This window comes from Mesoplodon mirus, assembly GCF_964341445.2.
Source record: "Mesoplodon mirus genome assembly, chromosome: 15".
Classification (NCBI taxonomy): Eukaryota; Metazoa; Chordata; class Mammalia; order Artiodactyla; family Ziphiidae; genus Mesoplodon; species Mesoplodon mirus.
In genome coordinates, this window is record NC_138991.1 from 62,540,493 (window position 1) to 62,564,329 (window position 23,837).

The 23,837-nt window shown below is 47.5% G+C and overlaps 1 protein-coding gene across 2 annotated transcripts in view; it reads left to right on the forward strand.

The window, feature by feature from the left end:
• Positions 1-23,837, forward strand: part of ADCY9 (adenylate cyclase 9) — a 132,565-nt gene that overhangs the window by 89,739 nt on the left and 18,989 nt on the right. Inside the window, exons 4-8 of one of the 2 annotated variants that reach the window (XM_082643823.1) lie at positions 7,275-7,379; positions 8,875-9,092; positions 13,679-13,781; positions 16,602-16,810; positions 19,984-20,143. In XM_082643823.1, the coding sequence (XP_082499949.1) occupies positions 7,275-7,379; positions 8,875-9,092; positions 13,679-13,781; positions 16,602-16,810; positions 19,984-20,143 (795 nt within the window). The remainder of the gene's footprint in view (positions 1-7,274; positions 7,380-8,874; positions 9,093-13,678; positions 13,782-16,601; positions 16,811-19,983; positions 20,144-23,837) is intronic. The other variant, XM_082643824.1, reaches the window with a different exon arrangement.

Here is a 23,837-nt window from a genome sequence, read left to right on the forward strand (position 1 = left end):
GACATTTGCATAGCCTCCAAGCATCTCCCCTTAGATATTTATTCGTTTTAAAGGGAAAAATAGTTAGGGAGTTCCCTGGTGGTTAGGATTCCGGGCTTATACTGCCGTGGCCCAGGGTTCAATCCCTGGTAGGGCAACTGAGATCCCACAAGCCATGCGACACACCAAAAAATAAAGAAAGGGAAGAATAGTAACTCGACAGTGGAAAACCTAGCAGGGCCCACCTTCACCAAATGATGATGCTTAGCATTGCAATTAAGAAAACCAGCGGTATCATGTACCACCCCCCACCCCGTGTTACGTGCAGAGAAGGGCATATCGCCTCTGTGGGTTTCTTCCCTCAAATCCTAAACCTCAATCAACTCGTGAGAAAACATTAGACAAATGCAAATTCAAGGACATTTTACAAAATACCTAACCAAGACACTTGAAAAATGTCCCAGACTGGAGGAGACTAAATGTGCGTGGGATCCCGAAACAGGAAAAGGACATCTGAGTAAAATCTGCAGCGTGGTTAATAGTACCGTGCCAGTGTTAATCTCTTAGTTTTGGTAACTGGACCACGGTTCATATAAGATGCTAAGTAACGTTAGGGGAAGCTGGGGTGGACGTATGGGGACTCTCTGAACTGTCTTTCCCACTCTGTTTAAGTCTAAACTTGTTTCAAAATAAAACATTTTAATACATATGTATAAAATATTATGTTTATATTATTTTTATGTAATATAAATATGCTTGCTATTGTTATATATTACGTGTGAACTGAAATGGAAAGGTTAGTCCAGCTCATTTAATTGGCATCATCAGGTAGTAAAGTACTGCACATGAAATAAATTTCCCCAAATACCAAATAGCTTCTTCCTTTGACTTTCTGATGGAACTTTACCACACCACGGTGACACTTTTCTTGCCTTATCAGCCTCGATTATTAAACTCACTTAGGTCGCTTAGGGCTCAGGAATCTGAGGTTTCAGTGGTTCTGCACTCTGTGGCTTAGAGATTTTGTGCCTGGTTTTTACAGGTGTGTGTTTTGTTTGTTATTTTGCCTCCAGTATTCGCAGGCTGTCCACTTTTCTGTTCTTATCGCTTCTGGATGCCTTTCTTTTTCTGTAATAATTACTGTTTCTATTTTCCTCTAATATCCCACTTCTACTTTCCTCTAGGATTTTGTTAGCAGAAATCAACTATTTGGGAGTGTGAATGCCTGTGCCGATCCGCTAGCTTGGGGAGGGTGCCTGGCCTGCCCGTGGCAGGTCACAGCCAGGGCGGCCTCTGCCCTGCACGGCAGGCTGTCCCTGTTCACGCAGAGATGTCACATGTGTGGTTGGGGTCAAGGGCGTTGTCCCCCTGCCATTCTCTAACTGTGACTCTGGGCCAGTCCCTTCACTCTATGCCTCAGTTCCCTCTTATGTAAAATGGGCTACTCACAATGTCTGTTTCCTGGGTGCTTGTGAGAACTAAACAAAGTAATACAGGAAAGAGGTTAGAATTCAGAATGGGCCTCAGTAGGTCATATGTGCTCTGGCTACATGCTCCTGTCTGCCATGTTCAACCTGGGTTTCGAGTTTGGGAAGCAAGGGATGCTCCTCCTGGTCTGAGGACAGCTCGCTCAGTAGTCATGTTCAGCAGACTGACCAGGCAAAGCAGGACTTTTCTGATGTTGTTTCCTCCTCGTTTCTCAGAAAAGAGGTTTCCCTGCTCCCTCCCTTGACAGTTATGAAAAAAGGACAGCTGTTGGCTTAGAAGTGATTTATCTTGTGAAGAGAAATAGCCTTGAAGAAAAAACTATTTTACAGCTCAGTGCCATGTATTCTGAAGAGGATGTAGGGTGTATGTGTTGAAACGTGTTAAAAACAAATACAATGACACCCAAGCGTGTTAGAGAAATCGTTATAATCTTCCCTCCAGAGCCCACATCCGAGATGGGGGCAAGCGTGGGCAATCTGGGAAGATGAAGAGTTTGCTCCTGGCTGTTCTCCAGGGGATCTCGGGTTTCCCAGGCAACAGCCAACACACTCCTTGGCTCGGAGAGCCCTCTGTCCTGGAGACCTTAGCTGGTCTTGGTGCCGGTGTCCAGTGGTGCCACTTAAAGGAACCAGGAGGTGACCATAACTGCTTGGGTCACTTCAGGGGAACACGGCAGAGGAGGTCAGAGTGCCAGGATTATTCCTGGGTCCTCTTTGTGCCAGGAAAGGAGGCCAGAGAGAGGCTGCATGATGGTGGTCAGGGGCCAGGAGCCCCACAGTCTGACCCCCGCTGTTGACAGTCACTTCTGCCTTGCAGCGTCGATATGAGGATTAATGGAGATCAGGTGCACGAGACCGTGGGCATGGCGTGGAAAAGGACCTGACAGTGTTCGTTGGCACATCCTGGGCACTGAGGCGTTTCCACATCGTGGCAGCCGCTATCCTTAGAACAGTAGCTTTGACCCACTGTGCCTGCAGAGGGGCTGCCCTACAAGTCAGTTGCTCAGTTTGGGTGTGCCCCCCAGAGTCCCCAGAATCTAAACCCCTCTTCCTGGTAAGGGCTTCTTGGGGTCTGAGATGACAGCAGCTGCTCAGGGGGAGAGATGGGCCTTTAATGGGTTGGCAAACATTTCACAGAGGTATCTGCTTGACAAAAACCAGTATGTGAGACATTTTAACCCGATTAAAATGAAGCTGGAAAATAGTTAAAGGAAAGTTGCTGGGGGGAGGGGGTGGACAAACCCACCCACTGTCCCACCGTTGCTTGGCGGGACCCCCGTGGAGCACAAGAGGCTCCCCCTACAGATCGAGGGAATGTCCAGATATGAGAAAGTTTCCATCAGGGCAGACAGATTTCTCTAAGGTTTTTGTTTCATTTGTTTTTAAGTTAGAATCAGTAGTTTCCCCCAGAAAAGGAAGGTAGCTGAGGAAGAAACAGAATGACAAAGAGCCACATCTTCACAGTACAACGAAATGATCTGCTGCTGGGTCCCTGTGCTGCAGGAACCACCCTGCCACAGGAGGGCCTGGGTCCACAGCTGGCATCCTCCCCAACCCCTGGCTCCCCACTCCCCGGATGAAGCTGCTGTGAGTGTGCGGAGTGAGCACTGTTCAGACCATTAGGAGTCCCGCTCACGGATCCTGCTCTACACTTGACATGTGACCCCGGTGGACCCGGTGAGCCCCGGAGCTCCCTGAGCACAGTCTCCTAGACAGTTGTGAGCATCCTGGCTCCACAACACATGTCCTTGCTCCCTGAGGTTCTTCTGTGGGCAGCTCTGCGGGACGTGCATTAGAATGCAGTACAGGCCCTGCAGCCTCTGTTTGCCAAAAGGGTGTAGCCTTGAGCTGCCCATCTGTGAAGAGCCCTGCCCCCAGCCCCCTGAGACAGCCCAGTCCCCACGGGCAGTCCCAGTCCCCACTGGCCCTCCCACCCCTTCCTTCACAGCCAAGACCTTTCAGAGAGGGGATGCAGTGTCTGACTGGGGTGGCCTTGACTCCTGTCCAGGGACTCCTTTGCAGCGGGTGTATGCTCTCTGGTGTCCGATAGGTTTGAGCGTCACTTTTGCATATTTGTGGCTCTAAATGCATGAAACATCATCCATATGCAAAGCCAGCACACCGTGAGGAATTCCTAAGAAGCAGATGGCCTGTTCTTCAAGTGCATCAGGTGTACTTGAGGAGAGGAAGATACTTAGGAGCAAGCTGATGCCAAGAGATGCCTGAAAACACAGGGCTGGGCAAGAGCAGACGCCCGGTGGCTGTCCAGTCTGTGATCAAGGACTTTAAATGATCGTATGCACCGGCTTCAGAACCAGAGAGAATAGTGACCAGATGTTTCAGTGTTAAGGACCAGTGTTTACTGAGCACTCCCCAACACTGCAGGCATGTGTGGAGCCAAGTGTGGTCAACGCACGCACGCTCACACACGCAAGCCCTCACCCACGGCAGACATCGCCAGTCCCCATGGGTCCCCTCCCTTGGGGCTAGGACGTGGCCTCATCATCCTTCTCAGTTCAGCATTCTAGGAGGTCAGTGCCTTGGGATTAGAGCTGATCTAAAATACCTCTGACCAGCCTTACATGTGTCTCCTCATTCTGCCCTTATGATACAATCCCATTTAACAAAGGAGGAAACCGAGGCTCAGAGAGATTCCCATACTATTAAGTGGTAGAACCAGGATTCAGTCCGTGACAGTCTGATTTCAAAGCCAGTGCCTTTAATCACTGTGTTACACTTGGTCTCTAGACTTAACGTTTGCAAAGTGCTCAGAGAGGGCTTCCTTGGTGGCGCAGTGGTTAAGAATCCACCTGCCAATGCAGGGGTCACCGGTTCGAGCCCTGGTCCGGGAAGATCTCACACGCTGCGGAGTGACTAAGGCCGTGCACTTCAACTACTGAGCCTATGCTCTAGAGCCCGTGAACCACAACTACTGAGCCAACGTGCCACAACTACTGAAGCCCGTGCGCCTAGAGCCCGTGCTCCACAACAAGAGAAGCCACCTCAATGAGAAGCCCGCACACCTCAACGAAGAGTAAGCCCCTGCTCACCGCAACTAGAGAAAGCTTGTGTGCAGCAATGAAGATCCAACACAGCCAAAAATAAAATAAAGTAAATAAATAAAGACTTTTAAAAAAAGAAAAGTGGTCAGAGAATCTGTTCACTATTTCATCATGTCTTTACGAGATTGGCCCCCCACCCACCACCGCTCCAGGCTGTATCCATCCTACCCCTGGGCCATCAGTTGGCCCCTGAAAAGACTGTGTTCCCCTAGAGTAGCAAGCCTGCCACCGCTACCACCACCAAAGCCATTTACACACACACACACACACACCTGCTAGGGAGGACCTTGGGAATCTTGCTGGCCTGTCACGTGGACGCACACACTTTCTTCTGGGGGTGTGGAGGTCACTTCATGTGTGTGGTAGTGGATTTTTTTTTCCATTTGAGAAGATCATTGGCCCCATTGGCAACATGTTCTGAAGTTTAACTCAGTCAATACCAAGAGGTGCTTTAAAATAATTTTACTGTATGCCATTGACAACTAGAGCATCTTGCCCCTGTTAATAATGCCAATTTTTTCCGAGGTACAAGCAGATTTTACCTAGGTACTGCTGTTTGCTCGGACGTGATACTCCCTGATTTGGCCAGCTCTTTTTTTTTTTTTTTTTTCTTTCTTTTTTTTTTTTTTTTCTTTTTTTTTGCGGTATGCGGGCCTCTCACTGTTGTGGCCTCTCCCGTTGCGGAGCACAGGCTCCGGATGCGCAGGCCCAGCGGCCATGGCTCACGGGCCCAGCCGCTCCGCGGCATATGGGATCCTCCCAGACCGGGGCACGAACCCGTATCCCCTGCATCGGCAGGCGGACTCTCAACCACTGCGCCACCAGGGAGGCCCTGGCCAGCTCTTTTGGCACGTATATTTTCACTTCTTGAATGAATACGAGCATTCGAATTTAATGGGTGCGTTGCATCAGATTCCCAAATTACACAACTCTTTAGAATCTTTATTTCTTTTATTGAATACAGTACAGGCCTGAAATCTAACTTAGGATGTGATCTGGGTTATATCCTTGCCCTAAGGCACTAAGTGACATTTATTTTATTTAAATTTTATTATTTAAAATTTCTGAAATAATATCTAGCCTCCTACAGTGTATTCCAGTGCTTAACGATTCTTAACGCTAGGAAATTGTTTTTGAAGCCTAATAAGTCTGTCTTTTCCCCTGGGTGCTGTCAGTTGCTATCTCAGTGGTGGTTGGTTCCTAGATTACCAGATCATATTAATAATAAGAGTACGTTTATTAAGGATACACTGAGCGCCAGGAGCAATGCTAGGCTTTCTACATGCGTATTCATAAATCCTTACAATATGTCTTCAAGAAAAGTGTTTTCACTCTCATTTCACACAGGAGAGAACCGAGGTGAGGGATTTGAACAGGGGTCTCCAAACCAGTAAGTAATCAAGGATTTGAACCCTGGTTTGTGAGAAATGAAAGCCTTGCCCTTTCTACTATCCCTGGTGGTACTTTTTTTTTTAATGGAAGTATAGTTGCTGTACAATATTATATAAGTTACAGAAGTACAGTATAGTGATGGACAATTTTTAAAGGTTATGCTCCATTTGTAGTTATTGTAAACTACTGTCTGTGTTCCCTGTGTTGTACTATATGTGACAGTGTTGAGTCTTGCCTTGTCTCTTCTAGGTCAGCTAATTCCCGCAAATGAATAAGAAGGGCTACGTCTGTAAGCTCGCCCCTCTGATTGTCCCGCTGTATGAGAACAGCTCACCTTCACAGAGAGCTTGAGAACCTTTGCTTAGCATTTGAGTGTGGGTTGGCGGCTAGTTTGTTTAACAACAGCTTTATTGAGATATAATCCACCCTTTTAGAGTGTATAATTCGGTGGTTTTTAGTATGTTTGAAAGGTTGTACAGCCATCACCACGGTCAGAACATTTTCATCACCCCAAAAAGAAACCCCACACCTGTTAGAGTCACTCCCCATTCCCTTGTGTCCCTCACCACTGGCAACCACTAATCTCCTTTCTGTCGCTGTGGATTTGCCTTTTATGGATATTTTATACAGATGGAATCCCACCATATGTGGTCTTTTGTGTCTGGCTTCTTTCACTGAACGAGTTTTCAAGGTTCATCCACGTTGTCGTGTTGTTTGTCAGTGCTTCATCCCTTTGGATATCTGAGTAATATTTCATTCTGTAGATACACCTCATTTTGTTGATCCATTCATCTGCTGATGGACATCTGAGTTGTTTCTACTAAAAAGTAGATGCTGTTAGGGCACATTCACGTACAGGTCTTTGTGTTGTTTATTTTCCATTATCACGCTGCCAGTTCTTTTTTTGGCTGCATTGGGTCTCTGTTGCTGTGCACGGGCTTTCTCTAAGTGTGGTGAGTGGGTGCTACTCTTCATTGCAGTGTGCGGGCTTCTCATTGCCGTGACTTCTCTTTGTGGCAGAGCATGGGCTCTAGACACGTGGGCTTCAGTAGTTGTGGCTCGCAGGCTCAGTAGCTGTGGTGCACAGGCTTAGTTGCTCCGCAACATGTGGGATCTTCATGGACCAGGGCTCGAACCTGTGTCCCCTGCGTTGGCAGGTGGATTCTTAATCACTGCACCACCAGGGAAGCCCCAGCCAGTTCGTTTTTAACTCATCCTGAGTGATTTGGTAAGCCTTCCATTTGGTTGCGCCATTCTGTGTGACAGCAAATTGCAACAGCAGCTGACTTGTTTGAATCACGTAGTGAGGTCGTGTTGCCTGAGTGAGCTCCTACGGCCTGTGTTTTTCTCGTAGACCTGCCCGTCGTGCAGAATCATGTTTGCTCCCAAATTGGAAGCTGGCACCGAAGGTGGAACAGTCCAGAATGGCTGTCAGGAGGAGCCCAAGAAGAGCACCAAGGTAACCCGCTCTGGGCTGTGATCCCTGTCAGTGCCTCTCCTGGTGCACCCACCTGAGGGGACATCCTGTCTGGTCAGCTTCTCAGTTCCAAGGGCAACTCCTCTTGGATGACACCACTGCATACCTTCGAGTCCTCTGGGTTTTGAACAGACCGATAAAGAGCAGGATGGATGCTGACCTGCATGGGACACCCTGACGGGCAGTGAGACCTGCGGGGCTGGAAGCTGGACTCAACGGCTGGTGGGATGTGGATGTGGAAGGAGAAGAGGGGAACCCTTAGGGTGAGAGGTGGGGTGTGAGGAGGGCTTGGGTTAGGCCAGCAGCAAGGGCAGTGCAAAGAAGTCTCGCCTGGAGACCAGACCCAGGAGCCTCCAAGCAAGCTTCTGAATCAGGCGACTCTCCAGGGAGGCGCAAATCTGTCACCCTCATCCTCGGGTCGTTGGCCCACGGACCTGCACAATGCTGGGTCATTCCATGTCGTTTGTGTCCAGTCACCCCTTCTTTTTTTTTAATTGGAGTACAATTGTTTTACAATGTTGTGTTGGTTTCTGCTGGACAACGAAGTGAATCAACTGTACGTATACATATATCCCCTCCCTCTTGAGCCTGCCTCCCATCGTCCCATCCCACCCATCTAGGTCATCACAGAGCACCAAGCTGAGCTCCCTGTGCTATACAGGAGGTTCCCACTAGCTATCTGTTTTACACATGGTAGTGTGTATATGTCAATCCTAAAAACCCAAAGCATCCCACCCTCCCCTTCCCCCACTGTGTCCACATGTCTGTTCTCTATGTCTGTGTCTCTATTTTTGCCCTGGAACTACGTTCCTCTGTACCATTTTTCTAGATTCCACATATATGCATTAATATACGATATTTGTTTTTCTCTTTCTGACTTACTTCACTCTGTATGACAGACTCTAGGTCCATCCATATCTCTACAAATGACCCAATTTCATTCCTTTTTATGGCTGAGTAATATTCCATTGTATATATGTACCACACCTTTTTTATCCATTCGTCTGTCAATGGACATTTAGGTTGCTTGCGGTGACTGATTATTAGAGAAATGCAAATCAGTCACCCCCCTTCTTAAGCCGCAGCCCTTACAGATCTGAGTTTCCTTTCCCTGGATCCGCCCCTGCACTTCCTTCGAGTCCTCCTGGCTTCTGGAATGCTGGTTCTGTGGTCAGGAAACTCTGGGAGCCTCCCCAACTCCTGCCTCAGCCTTCCCCCTGACCTCCTTACCGGCTCTTCCCATGACACCACTGTCTTGGGCGCCTGGAGGTGTGTTTGGAGGAGCCAGGGGGAATGGGGAAAAGCAGACCGGCGGAAAGGCAGAGCGCTCGGGTTAGAGCAGAGATCCAAAGGTGCAGGTTGTGGCGTGCGGGGTGCAGTCCAGGGGGCTCTGGTATGGCCGCGTTATGGGGGATAGTGCTGCTGCATCCCACGCTTCAGCCTCTGTGTCTGCCCCCACCCCCTTGTTCTGACACAGGCTTCTGGAGGACCCAATTCCAAAACGCAAAACGGACTGCTGAGCCCTCCCCCGGAGGAGAAGCTCACCAACAGTCAGACCTCCCTGTGCGAGATCTTACAAGAGAAGGGAAGGTGGGCAGGTGTGAGCTTGGACCAGTCAGCCCTCCTTCCGCTGAGGTTCAAGAACATCCGGGAGAAAACGGATGCCCATTTTGTTGATGTTATCAAGGAAGACAGGTAAGATGCTGCCACCTGCCTCAAAGCGAAGATTTTCAGGTAGAAGCTCCCCCTTTTCTGAGTCACCTCACCCCCCATGCATTTGCCTTCCATTGTCAGTGTATTTTGAAATAATTTGAAACTTACAGAAAAGTGGTATGAATAATACAAAAGATTCCCTTTACACCCTTTGCCCGATTTACCAACTTTTAACATTTTACTCAGCTTGTTTTATTCTCCTCTCTCTCCCTGTGAAACTTGTTTATTTTTTTCTGAACCATTTGACAGTAAGTTAGATATATCGTGCTTTCTACCCCTTAAAACTGTATTTCCTGAAAACAGGTGTGTTTTTGCACGTGATCATAGCTACCTAATTCAGGAAATGTAGCACTGATGAGGTGTTTTACCAAGTCTGTGGTTCCTATTCCGGTTTTGTTGGGTGGTCCCATGTGTCCCCCATAGCACGGTAGAGAATCACATGCTGCACCTTGCAGTTGTCAGGCCTCTTCAGTCTTTAAATCTGGGGCAGTTCCTCAGCCATTCTTGATCTTCCATGACATTGACATTTTTTTTTTTTTTTGACATTGACATTTTTGAAACATGCAGGTCTGGCTCTTTTATAAAATATTCCTGAAGTTGGATTTGTGTGACATCTCCTCATGATTCTGTCCAGGCTGCTTGTGTGTCCAGATCCCATGGAGGTGACGTGTCTTCTCAGGCACTAGATCCAGAGCCCCATGGTGCCCCCTTTGACCTTCATCAGGAGTAGTGATGTTGATCAGCTGGGCGAGTGTTGCCAACTTCTCCAGTCTGTACTCATTTTCTCCCTGTGACTAGTCGGCCATCTGTGGGAAGATGCTTTCAGAACATGTAAAGATCCCATTCCTCACCATACTTCCCTAGACTTAATCTCCATTGATGGTTCTTGTTTGAAACAGTCTTCACTATGTTGGTCAGAATGGCAGTTTTCCTGCTTCAGCGCTGACTGTGCTTTTATCATTTGGGGCTTGGCATTCTGCAGTAAAGAAGAGCTCCTCCCCACTTATGACTTAATCTATCCATCTACAGATTTATAAATCCATATAAACCCTCATGGAGTCCTGTTTTACTTAACAGGACATCATTTATCAGTGTCCTAATTAGAGTTTGATGCTCTAGTGGTCCCGAATCTGGCCTTTGGGAGCCCCCCTTCAGGCTGGCTCCTGTGTCCTTTCGACACGGCTCCTTCATTTGTTTTGAGTGATTTCTTACTTTCCAGCACAACAGGCTCATTTTATATCTTCCCTGCCCCAGCTCAGGAATCAGCCGTTTCTCCAAAGAGCCCTGGCTCCTTTTAGTGAAAAACGGTATTTACATATGTTAGTTATTAATGTTTGATTTAATGTCATTGTAGTCAAAGGCATACACTATGTGACTTCATTCCTTTTACATTTATTGAAACTTGTTCTGTGGTCTCACATGTGGTCTGTTTTGGTAAACATACCATGAGCGTTTGAAAAGAATGCATACTTTGCATTCTCAGGATGTTGTGATCCATAAACCTCAATTAGGCCCACGTGGTTGGCAGTAATGTTCAGATCATCTGTCTCTTTACTGACTTTTTTGGTCTCTTGTTCTATCACTTATTGAGATAGGGATGTTAAAATCTCCAGCTGTGGTTGTGGAATTGTCTGTGTCTCTCTGTAGTCCTGACAATTTTTGTTTCAGGTATTTTGAAGCTCTTCTTTAGGTACATACACATTTACGAGTGTTATATATTCCTGGTAAATAATCCTTTTATCATTTTGAAGTGTCTCTCTTTGTGTCCAGTAATACTCTGTCTTGAAGACTGCTTTATCGGATATTAACATAGTCACTCTAGCCTTCTTATTCTTTTTTTTTTTTTTTTTTTTTTTGTGGTACGCGGGCCTCTCATTGTTGTGGCCTCTCCCGCTGTGGAGCACAGGCTCAGCGGCCATGGTTCACGGGCCCAGCCGCTCCGCAGCATGTGGGATCCTCCCGGACTGGGGCACAAACCCCTGTCCCCTGCATCGGCAGGCGGACTCTCAACCACTGCGCCACCAGGGAAGCCCAAGCCTTCTTATTCTTACTGTTTGCATGCTACATCATTTTCCATTTTAAAAAATTCTAACCTGGGTCTTTATATTTGAAATACATCTCTTTTGGGTCTGCTCCTTAAATCATTCTGATAATATTTGCCTTTTTTATTATATTTTAATATATTTATTTGCTTTTTAGCCATACCTCTTTGCATTATTTTTCTTTTAATGGTTGCTCTAGGCAGTCTTATATTTTTATAGTCTTCTTATAGTTAATATTGCATCATTTCACTTTTATTCTTTTTATAAATTTATTTATTTGTTTATTTTTGGCTGCGTTGGGTCTTTGTTGCCGTATGCAGGCTTTCTCTAGTTGCGGTAAGCGGGGGCTACTCTTCATTGTGGTGTGCGGGCTTCTCATTGAGGTGGCTTCTCTTGTTGTGGAGCATGGGTTCTAGGCATGTGGGCTTCAGTAGTTGTGGCTCAAGGGCTCAGTAGTTGTGGCTCGTGGGCTCTAGAGTGCAGGCTCAGTAGTTGTGGCGCAGGGGCTTAGTTGCTACACGGCATGTGGGATCTTCCCAGACCAGGGCTCGAACCCATGTCTCCTGAATTGGCAGGCGGTTTCTTAACCACTGTGCCACCAGGGAAGTCCCTGTATCATTTCACTTTAAATGTAGAAATCTTACAACTGTATAGGTACATTACTCTCTTCTCATTCCTTATGTTACAGTTTTCACATGTATTACATCCATATACATTATAAACCCCAACCTCCAAGTCCAACCTCTTGGTAATCTCAGGTTGGTCTCTATTGATTGCTTTTTTGTTGAGGATGGATCATAGTTTCCTGTTTCCTTGTTTGTCTAGTAATTTTGGATTGCATTGTGTACATTATGTACAATGGTTAGAAAATCTGGATTCTGTTACATTCCTTTGAAGAATATCAACTTTTTGTTTGTTTTAGTAGACAGTTAACTCATCTGAACTCAAACACCAAACTCTGTCTCCCCTGAGGTGGGCAGCCACTATTCCTTCAGCCTTAATTAGGCTTGTAGTCTGCCATGCACATGTGTATCTCAGGGGTCAGCCAGAGATTCGAGCAGAGCCTATATGCAGAATTTGGGGCTCCCCCTTCTCTGGTCCTCTCTCTCTGGAATGTCCGACCTCATTTTCCATTGATGGGCATGCTAAACTCTATTTTCTGGTTTTCCAGGTCAGTAAAACTGTAGTTTTTCTGAGTTTTAGCCATCTTACCCGTGGTGCTAATGACTCTCTTCAGGCAAAAAAGAAAAAAAAAAAACCCACAAGAAATTCAGCCTGTTCCAAGTGTGGCTCTCCTCCATTTTCTTACTGCTTTGGTCAATTGCCAGTGCCTTCCAAGAGTTGTTTTTATATTTTGTTTAGGGTTTGTAGTTCTTATCTGAGAGACGATTAATCTAACAGGAGCTAATTTTCCATTCCCAGAAGTGGAACCTCCCAATATTAATCTCAAATGAGCAGTATATTTTACAGTGTGGATCCTGCCACTTGACTGCAAAAATGAAGCCATTACATTTCCTTCTTATAGCTGCTTTGTTGTTTTTCCCTCTGTCCATACTTGCCAAGTGGAGGAGAGGATAGGGGGTCAACATTAGGGGATAGAATTTTCTCTTTTCTAAGTCTGAGAGCCCAGTAAGGTAGTGCACACTTAGCACAAAAAGAGAGCCCACTCTGCTTCAGGGAAAGGAGGAACTACAGTGAACCCTACTGTGTGTCAGGCACATGATAGGCTCTTTGCATATTTCATCTGATTTAATTCTAGTAGTTATTATGTGCAGGAGAGAGACATCCCACAGCTGCATTTGCCTTCTGAAATTATGCTAACATTCCCTTAAATTTATAGTAATTTTCTGCAGGATAAAAAGGATATATGACTGTTGGCTAGCAGTCCGTAAAAGAATGAAAGAGTCACGTAAAGCAGACTTGATTTCTCTGCTATTAACATCACTGAGCATTATCATTTTTCAGGTTTCACATGCAATCTGCATATGTGACAGTAGCACCAAAATTCCACTAACTATAAACACAGTTTTGTGATAACCTGTTAGCGGTGACAGGGGTAATTACTGTCAGTACTCTGAGTGACAGGACATCCGGTCCTGAATTATGTTTGCAAGGAAGCCTCCAAATCAACATACATATGCCCAGTACAGGGATCTGCTGGTCCTTTGGAAGGGAGCATTTTATAGAACAAAAAAGCTTCTGCCTCCTTCTATTCTAATTCTGGACGTTAGGAAGATGTTTTCAAAAGCACGGTTCTGATGATTTGTATAACACACACATGGTGAAGGGGCATTCTTTTGTGGAGGTGAAATCTAAAATGGGATTATGTTTAGAAGCATGAAGGACTTGCCAGAGACATGTTCTAAAAGGGGCAGTTGAGCAATGTCTATTGTATGGTGACTTTTAGGTACAGCTTTTATGACACGCTTTACAAATGGCGTTTCAGTAGGTAACTGTGATCTTCTGATAAAATAAATGTAACGATTGTGCTGCGCATTGATTGATTGCATTTATCGTCTCTTCTAGCCTGATGAAAGATTATTTTTTTAAGCCACCCATTAATCAGTTCAGCTTGAACTTCCTGGATCAGGAGCTAGAACAAGCCTACAGGACCAGCTATCAAGAAGAGGTGCGTGGCTCCTTATAATTTTACCAAAGACATGCGTCATTTTCACTGCACAGTTCACGATTAGTCTTGTGCTTTGGAGGCCATTTTTGTTTTCTTGAGTGACAGGAAATTGACGGCTCATATTGATTTCCCACAGTCTGTAAGCCCTAAATTTCACCTGTATGTGAATTTATCTCCACAAGGGAGAAACCTCAAATCTGTCTACAACAACCCAGGCTTGTCATCTCCCAGTCCCTCTGCTCTGCAGCTGGTGCATCCCCAGGCACCCTTGGCCGTGCTCCAGCCCCTGGAGGCCTAGTACGGGGGGAGGGGGGGAGGGGGGAGCTCCAGCCCCACCTATTCTCTGTTCTCAAGCAGGATTTCTCCCCCTGTTCCCTGTCAGCTTTCTTCCTACTGAAATGGGACAAGAGCTGAGAGGGCTTTCACCTCGCTCAGCTCTCCCACCTGCTTTGGTGCTGAGCCCTCCTCTGCTGCCCCTCCCCTGCCTTAACTCCTGTTGTCCTGTAACTCTCAGCCCAAACATCACTTCCTCTAAGAAGCTTTCCCTGACCCCAGACTGGATTTTTCCCCCCATTATACTGTTTCTCTGCAGCTACATCCCAGTTTGTAATCTCTTCTTGTGGGACTGATAAATCGTATGCCTCCCCCTGGACTCTCCACTCTGGGAGGCAGGACCCTGTCTCTCATCTCCACTCCACGTGGCATCCAGTCCCCACACCCACAAGTGCTCAGTAGGGCTTGGTGGAAACGATGAATAAATACAAGAACGTAGAGCCTGGTTTGAGTTCCAAGAAGCCAGCTCCCTGCATCTTTCCCAAATCTAACCCAGCTTAGTGTTCCAAGGTCAAAAATGCATACCCTCCCAACCCCAGAGCCAGAAGGATTTCTCATTCGACTCCATTCGTTCATCCAGCAGATCATCCCTCAGTGTCTGTTACATCCAGGCCCTGACCAACCCCGAGAGTCCTGGTGAACCAGACAGGGCAGTCCATGCCTGTGGGGTTGAGTTTCATCAGCCTCCTGGGTGGTGAATACCGTTAGTACCCCAGGCGAGGCTCCTCTCCTGGACTTGGGAGTTGGTTGGTTGGTGCCTTTAAGGCAAAACAGCAACCTTAATCCTCACAGCAACCCTTCAAGGAAGCTTATGATTATCCCCATTTCACCAAAAGAAAGCCGAGGCCAGGAAAGGCCGAGTGGCCAAGATCCCATCGCTAGGATTGGGCACCTGCCTGATTCAGGGCCAGGAGCTCCCACCCACTCCCGGTGCTGAGTACAGAGCCTCCCCAGCAGAGGGCACAGGTCACCAAATGCTCACTGAGCGTCTGCACCGCCGGGTCCTGCTCCTGGGGCTGGGGTGTAGTGTGGACAGACACTCACAGGGAAGCAGTAACCTGGCAGAAATGAGAATCCAGACCCAGGGTCCCCATAATGGCCGCAGAGCACACCAACCCCAGGTCGAGGGCCCAGAAGGAGCCCATGTTAGTGGGAGAACTAGCAATTAACTGAATTAAGGAACGTTCCAGAGAGGGGCCAGCACCTGCAAACCTAACCTTGGAGATAAGACAGAGCCTGGGTGCATCCAGGGAGCTGTGGGCGCTTCTGTCTGGCAGACGGGGTGGAAGTGGCAGGTGGGCAGGGGCCTGATGACAGCTTCCCACACTGTGGACGTTATGCTAAAGGCCAGGGGAGCCATTGAAGGATCCAGAACAGGAGTTGGCACCATCAGACTGTGTTGTATAAAGGTCACGTGGCTGAGTTGTAGGTAACGGGAGTAAATGAACCCGGAGGCCTGGGGCGCAGGTGGGACGCTATCCCTGAACCACAGGGCCAGCTGGCGAGGACGGGACCGATGCAGGAACGGTGGGAGGTTCCAAGCTGCCCCCACATTAGGCCCCCGCCGCACTTTGTGATTTCCCATCTAAGCATCCCAGCACCCATAAGGTGCAGGGTCCCATTTTATCCCTCTTTCCAGTTAAGGAAATGGAGGCACAGGGACAGTAGGTGACGTGATCAAGATGCCACAGCCCCTGGCCGGGCTCCTCCTTGGCTGTGTGACCTCGAGTGGCCACCTCACCTCAGCCTCCCAGCCTGTGCCCTGAGATTGGGAGCATTTCCTCCTTGAGGGCTGTGTGAGCATCGATTGAGGTCTTGCCCCCAAAGGGTCCACATGGTGCCTGGAACCAGTCTCTCTCAGACTCTTTGGCATTGTCGTCATTTTTTCCCTCCTTCCCGTGATTTCCTGACATGATGTGCATGTCGCTTTGATACACTGACGACACCACCCATCTCAGACTCCTGTCTGTCCCACCATTAGGCCATGAGCCCCCAAGAGGGTTGTTTCATGCCTGCCCTCGAGCCCTGCACAGCATCCAGGCCCAGAGCAGGCTCTTGCTGTCACTGTTGCTATTGACCTCCTACTTCTGTATGAAGCCAGCTTTCACACACCCTGAGCCTGGGACCCAGCGTTCAGTGGAAGCTTCTAGCATGTGGCTTTCCTGTTACTGTCTCTACAGACGCAGAGTCACTGACTTTGCCTGTCGATAGCTCGCCTTTCAGGCTCAGGGCGTCACATGCCTGTGAGAACTTAATTGGTTTGTAATCAGTTGCTGTGTGACCTTGGACAAGTTTCTTCACTTCTCTGTGCCTCAGTTTCTTCACTGTTAGGTGGGGTAGGAGACGGCCTGCCTGAAGCACTACTCACCCTGTACCTGGTCCGCAGGAGGCAAGTGCTCAGCAAGCATCTGCTGTTTTTTCCGCCTGGATTATACTTCTCCAGGAGGATACATCCAGCAGCATCTGTTCACACTCCCCCCCAAACAGGTTATAAAGAATTCTCCCGTGAAGACTTTTGCCAGTGCCACCTTCAGCTCCCTCCTGGATGTGTTTCTGTCGACAACAGTGTTTCTGATTCTCTCCATCACCTGCTTCCTGAAGTATGGGGCCTCCTCCACGCCACCCCCGCCGGCTGCCCTGGTGGTCTTCGGAGCAGCCCTGCTTCTGGAGCTCCTGTCCCTTGTGGTCTCCGTCAGGTAAAGGCCCACCTGCAGCGCTGCCCAGCTGTTAGCCTTTAGCTCCCTCTGCTGGTGGAACAGCCACCTGTCTCCATAACCCATTTCGGGGACGGTCCTCTTTTCTTCCCTCCCCCAGCCTGCTTCACTGGCTCCTCCCTCACCAACACGGGCCCCCAGCACAGGTGGGCAGGCACTCACCTTACCAGTGGGTCATTGTCCTCTGCAGCCCTAATGCCACCAACTAGTCTGCTGATCTCCCAAATCAGATACTTAGAGAAAGTGGGAAGATAGGGAATAAGAAAGCAGGGCAGAGAAAGAAAAGAGGTAGGTGTACGGGGTACAGCTGGTAGGGGGCTGCCAGCACATCAGCAGGTGCTTCTCCTGAATGTAAGGGTGAAACCATAAACCCCTAGAGGAAAGCACAGGCCCAAGTCTTCATGAGCTCGGATCAGGCAACGCTTTCTTAGATACGACATGAAAAGCACAAGCAACCAAAGAAAAAATAGTTAAGCTGGACTTCATCAAAATTTAAAACTTTCATGTTTCAAAGAACACCATCATCACTTTTCACCCCAAAGTGAAAGAGAACCTACAGGATGGAAGAGAGTATTTGCAAGTCATATCCGTGACAAGGGTCTAATATCTAGAATGTTAGCTCAGTAATAAAAAGGCAGTCAACCCATTTAAAAATGGACAGAGTGTCCGAAGAGACAGCAGAGTCCCTCTGGGAGGCTGGGCCCTCAGGACTAGCCCAGCCTCTCTTCAGTTTCAGGCCCCACCCCACTCAGGAGGCTCACAATGCTACTGATACAAACAGGGCCTCCACTCACGCTGGGTCCTTGCACCAGGCCCACCCCCTTCCTCCAGCCCTGTCCTCTCAGCAGGACAGCCTCACACTGGGGATCAGAGAGAAATGGGGTAAAGGGCCCTGACCTTGAGTTTCTACTCCTTCCCAACATCCCAGGACAGGAAACCACAGCTTCGGGTCTGGCCCTGAGACTCCCAAACGCAAGATCCCTCCTTTGGAAATGGATGAGCTGGACACCTGCCCCCTCCCTTCCACGCTCCCCCCTTTCCCCCAAACTCCCCATGAGGCCCGTTCAGCCCTTTGCCAAGGGCTTTCTCTGGCTGCCAGGGGCTCTTCCCTTCCCTCCCCCTCCTCCCAGTGGAGGGAACTTTAAGGGCATCCTCGCCATCTCCCCAGATTCGCCACCAGCATGGAGCTGCATTGCCCACAGCAGGTGACTCCTCCCCAGCACAGCCCTCCCCTGGGCCTGCCTCCCTACATGTCTCCACAAGCTGCCTGGGACCCGCTTCCAAAGAACTGCGCCCTCTGTGGGCCTGCCCTGGGCCTGGGGACACCCGAAGGGACCAAAACAAGGCATCCTCTGGCCCCTGGTCTTTTTTTTCTTCTTAAAACAAGCTTTATTGTGATATAACTCACAAACAATAAGTTCACTCGTAAGTGTACAATTCACAGATTTTTAATAAACTTACAGAATTGTGCAAACATCACCACCATATGATTTTAGAACATTTCTGTCACCCCAAAGGAAAGCCAGTACCCACTTCCAGTCACTCCCCTCCCTGCCCTGAGTTTCTGTCCGAAGCGGGGCTCACAACTGGTTAAGGCTCTTGATCCCTCTGAGGCAAGCGTTTTCTCCATACCTTTTCTAAAGAACCCTTTACATGATTGTTCCCTGTTCTTCGGACCCAATTTGAAAAAATCTGGGCTAAGCCAGGTTAAGGACTGCAGAGGACTGTGGGCCATGAGGACGCCAGGCCTGGCTGTGCCCAGCGCACCCACGTCTCTGCAGGGCCACTTTGCTCCTGCCCGAGCCTCTGGTGTGATGTCGGTGCCCAGGAGAGGGTGGGGCCTGGGGGATTTCCTCTGGCCCCGCTGAGGGTGGATATGGGACCCTAGGTCGATAAGGACCTACACTGGTAACTGAAGGTGTGGATGCCTGGGTGGATGCGAGAGGCCCTTGACAGGCTTTGTGCCTTTGAAGGCAAGGGAAGTGGGCCTGCCCCACCTGCACCCTCACCGAGGTGTCTTTAGAGGGGACTGTGTGCGTGGGTCTCCCTCCTGAGGTGGACCCCCAGTGCCCTCTCCTCCACCTCCCACTGCTGTTACCCAGGGATTCTTCCTGCAGAGCAGCAGTTCTCGGCCCCATGCACTCAGCTCCCCATTCTCCATGAAAAACGTTTTATGATGCCACATCCCTACCCTAAAGTATAGCCCACCTATACACACAATTTCAGAAGCATTCAATGAAATGCCATCACTCCAATGTGAAGGAGAAATGGCAAGAAAGCCATTTAAAATAATATACGTGTGGCGCTTCACCTCGAATATGCCAGGGCATCGCCACCTGGGCAGCCACGCCAAAGTCGTCAGCTGTTTGCCCTTGTGCACTGATAATATGACAGCTCCCAGTGCGGACTGTTATGGGTGTGCGGGTGTGGTGGTATGAGCCCCAGGAGCCTGTGATGTGGTTTCTGAGATGCTGACGTCTCTTGGTGGTGTCCCAAATAAAACTACGGGAAATCTTGTTTGGTTTACCCAGTAGCTGCATTCCTGGAAAATTCGGTGTATGTTACTGCCATGCAGAAACCACTTTCTGTTTGTAAACAAAATGCAATTAGGCTCTAGGCTGAAGTCATCGTCAGCAGGTTTTCTCTGTCCAGGGGGTGTGTAGCAGTCATGTGGGGCTCAGGGCAGAGCCTCGCTGTACATCACGGGACATCACGCATCCCCAGCTCCTGCCTGTTGGTGCCAGTAGCACCTGCAACCATTGAGGCACCAAACAAGCCGCACAAAATTCAGAACACCTCCTGAACCACCCACTTGAGACCTCCCTAGAAGCAGGCAGGAACAGGTGACAGGTGACCTTTTTCAGGACCTGTTAGTATTTGCCTGCCTGGTTCTTACATGCTCCATTTAGACTCACAGAGGCCTATGCTTGTCTTTTACAAGCACGTCTTATCCGAATGCAGCAAGTAACCTTAAAATACAGTATGGTGAGCTGAGTGAGTCCAGTTTACTTGCCATTGATCAAAAATAAAGGAGGCGGGGGTTCTGCCCGCCGCCCACACCAGCGGCCACAGCATAGGCCAGGGTTGGGAGTGGCCCTGGCTGTGGGTCCCCCACCCACAGATACCCTGTTTCTCCTTTCTCCCCCCGCTCCCAGGATGGTGTTCTTCCTGGAGGATGTGATGGCTTGTACCAAGCGCCTGCTGGAGTGGATAGCCGGCTGGCTCCCGCGCCATTTCATCGGGGCCATCCTGGTGTCCCTCCCCGCTCTCGCGGTCTATTCACATGTCACCTCCGAATTTGAGACAAACATACACGTAAGTAAAGTCTTGGTGATTTTGTGTCGGTGCTCTTCTGAACTCCCTGATCACTTTTTTAAAATATAAGCTTGATGGCTTGGGACAGCAATTTAAATATAGGCCCTTAAAGAGGCGCAAACTCTTTGTCCTTGAACTTGTCTTTTTAAAAGACTTGCCTGGGACAGAGGAGCGGGCAGGGAGGTCAACCCGGAGGCTGCCCTGGGGAGATTCCCTGGTGGACCTGTGTCCTCTTCAACCCCTCTTCGTGTCGTCAAGTCCCAAATCGTTTTTGTTTTTTTTTTAATTTAATTTATGTATTTATTTTTGGCTGTGTTGGTTCTTTGTTGCTACACGCGGGCTTTCTCTAGTTGTAGAGAGCAGGCGCTACTCTTCGTTGCAGTGCGCGGGCTTCTCAATGTGGTGGCTTCTCTTTTTTTTCGAATTTTATTTTTTTATACAGCAAGTTCTTATTAGTTATCTATTTTATACATATTAGTGTATACATGTCAATCCCAATCTCCCAATTGATCCCACCACCACCCCCACCACCGCTTTCCCCCCTTGGTGTCCATACATTTGTTCTCTACATCTCTGTCTCTATTTATGCTGTGCAAACTGGTTCATCTGTACCATTTTTCCAGATTCCACATATATGTGTTGATATACGATATTTGTTTTTCTCTTTCTGACTTACTTCACTCTGTATGACAGTCTCTAGGTCCATCCACATCTCTGTGAATGACCCAGTTTCGTTCCTTTTTATGGCTAATATTCCACTGTCTATAAGTACCACATCTTCTTTATACATTCGTCTGTCAGTGGGCATCTAGGTTGCTTCCATGACCTGGCTATTGTAAACAGTGCTGCAATGAATATTGGGGTGCACGTGTCTTTTTTTTTTTTTTTTTTGCGGTACGCGGGCCTCTCACTGCTGTGGCCTCTCCCGTTGCAGAGCACAGGCTCCGGACGTGCAGGCTCAGCGGCCATGGCTCTCGGGCCCAGCCGCTCCGTGGCATGTGGGATCTTCCCGGACCGGGGCACGAACCCGTGTCCCCTGCATCGGCAGGCGGACTCAACCACTGCGCCACCAGGGAAGCCCTGCACGTGTCTTTTTGAATTATGGTTTTCTCTTGGTGTATGGCCAGTAGTGGGATTGCTGGGTCATATGGTAATTCTATTTTTAGTTTTTTAAGGAACCTCCATACTGTCCTCCATAGTAGCTGTATCAGTTTGCATTCCCACCAACAGTGCAAGAGAGTTCCCTTTACTCCACACCCTCTCCAGCATTTGTTGTTTGTAGATTTTCTGATGATGCCCATTCTAACTGGTGTGAGGTGATACCTCACTGTAGTTTTGATTTGCATTTCTCTAATAATTAGTGATGTTGAGCAGCATTTTTTTTTTTTTTTTTTTTTTGCGGTACACAGGGCTCTCACTGTCGTGGCCTCTCCCATTGCGGAGCACAGGCTCTGGACGCGCAGGCTCAGCGGCCATGGCTCACGGGCCTAGCCACTCCGCGGCATGTGGGATCTTCCCAGACCAGGGCACGAACCCATATCCCCTGCATCGGCAGGCGGATTCTCAACCACTGCACCACCAGGGAAGCCCTTGAGCAGCTTTTCGTGTGCCTCTTGGCCATCTGTATGTCTCCTTTGGAGAAATGTCTATTTAGGTCTTCTATTAGGTCTTCATTTTTTGATTGGGTGTTTTTTTTTTTTAATATTGAGCTGCATGAGCTGTTTATATATTTTGGAGATTAATCCTTTGTCCATTGATTGTTTGCAAATATTTTCTCTCATTCTGAGGGTTGTCTTTTCATCTTGTTTATAGTTTCCTTTGCTGTGCAAAAGCTTTTAAGTTTCATTGGGTCCCATTTGTTTATTTTTATTTCCATTACTCTAGGAGGTGGGTCAGAAAAGATCTTGCTGTGATTTATGTCAAAGAGTGTTCTTCCTTTGTTTTCCTCTAAGAGTTTTATAGTGTCTGGCCTTACATTTAGGTCTTTAATCCATTTTGAGTTTATTTTTGTTTATGGTGTTAGGGAGTGTTCTAATTTCATTCTTTTACAAGTAGCTGTCCAGTTTTCCCAGCACCACTTATTGAAGAGACTGTGTTTTCTCTATTGTATATCCTTGCCTCCTTTGTCATGGATTAGTTGACCATAGGTATGTGGATTTATTTCTGGGCTTTCTATCCTGTTCCACTGATCTAGATATTTCTGTTTTTGTGCCAGTACCATACTGTCTTGATTACCATAGCTTTGTAGTATAGTCTGAAGTCAGGAAGCCTGATTCCTCCAGCTCCGTTTTTTCCCTCAAGATTACTTTGGCTATTCGGGGTCTTTTGTGTCTCCATACAAACTTTAAGATTTTTTTTGTTCTAGTTCTGTAAAAAATGCCATTGGTAATTTGATAGGGATTGCGCTGAATCTGTAGATTGCCTTGGGTAGTATAGTCATTTTCACAATATTGATTCTTCCAATCCAAGAACATGGTATATCTCTCCATCTGTTTGTGTCATCTTTGATTTCTTTCATCAGTGTCTTATAGTTTTCTGACTACAGGTCTTTTACCTCCTTAGGTAGGTTTATTTCTAGGTATTTTATTCTTTTTGTTGCAGTGGTGAATGGGATTGTTTCCTTAATTTCTCTTTCTGATCTTTTGTTGTTAGTGTATAGGAATGCAAGAGATTTCTGTGCATTAATTTTGTATCCTGCAACTTTACCAAATTCATTGATTAGCTCTAGTAGTTTTCTGGTGGCATCTTTAGGATTCTCTATGTATAGTATCATGTCATCTGCAAACAGTGACAGTTTTACTTCTTTTCCGATTTGTATTCCTTTTATTTCTTTTTCTTCTCTGATTGCTGAGGCTAGGATTTCCAAAACTATGTTGAATAATAGTGGCGAGAGTGGACACCCTTGTCTTGTTCCTGATCTTAGAGGAAATGCTTTCAGTTTTGCACCATTGAGAATGATGTTTGCTGTGGGTTTGTCATATATGGCCTTTATTATGTTGAGGTAGGTTCCCTCTGTGCCAACTTTCTGGAGAGTTTTTATCATGAATTGGTGTTGAATTTTGTCAAAAGCTTTTTCTGTATCTGTTGAGGTCACCACATAGTTCTTCTTCTTCAGTTTGTTAATATGGTGTATCACATTGGTTGATATGCATATGTTGAAGAATCCTTGCATCCCTGGGATAAGTCCCACTTGATCATGGTGTATGATCCTTTTAATGTATTGTTGGATTCTGTTTGCTAGTATTTTGTTGAGGATTTTTGCATCTATATTCATCAGTGATAATGGTCTATGATTTTCTTTTATTGTAGTATCTTTGTCTGGTTTTGGTATCCGGGTGATGGTGGCCTCATGGAATGAGTTTGGGAGTGTTCCTTCCTCTGCAATTTTTTGGAAGAGTTTGAGAAGGATGGGTGTTAGCTCTTCTCTAAATGTTTGATAGAATTCACCTGTGAAGCCATCTGGTCCTGGACTTCTGTTTGTTGGAAGATTTTTAATCACAGTTTCAATTTCATCACTTGTGATTGGTCTGTTCATATTTTCTGTTTCTTCCTGGTTCAGTCTTGGAAGGTTATACCTTTATAAGAATTTGTCCATTTCTTCCAGGTTGTCCATTTTATTGGCGTAGAGTTACTTGTAGTAGTCTCTTATGATGCTTTGTATTTCTGCAATGTCTGTTGTAACTTCTCCTTCTTC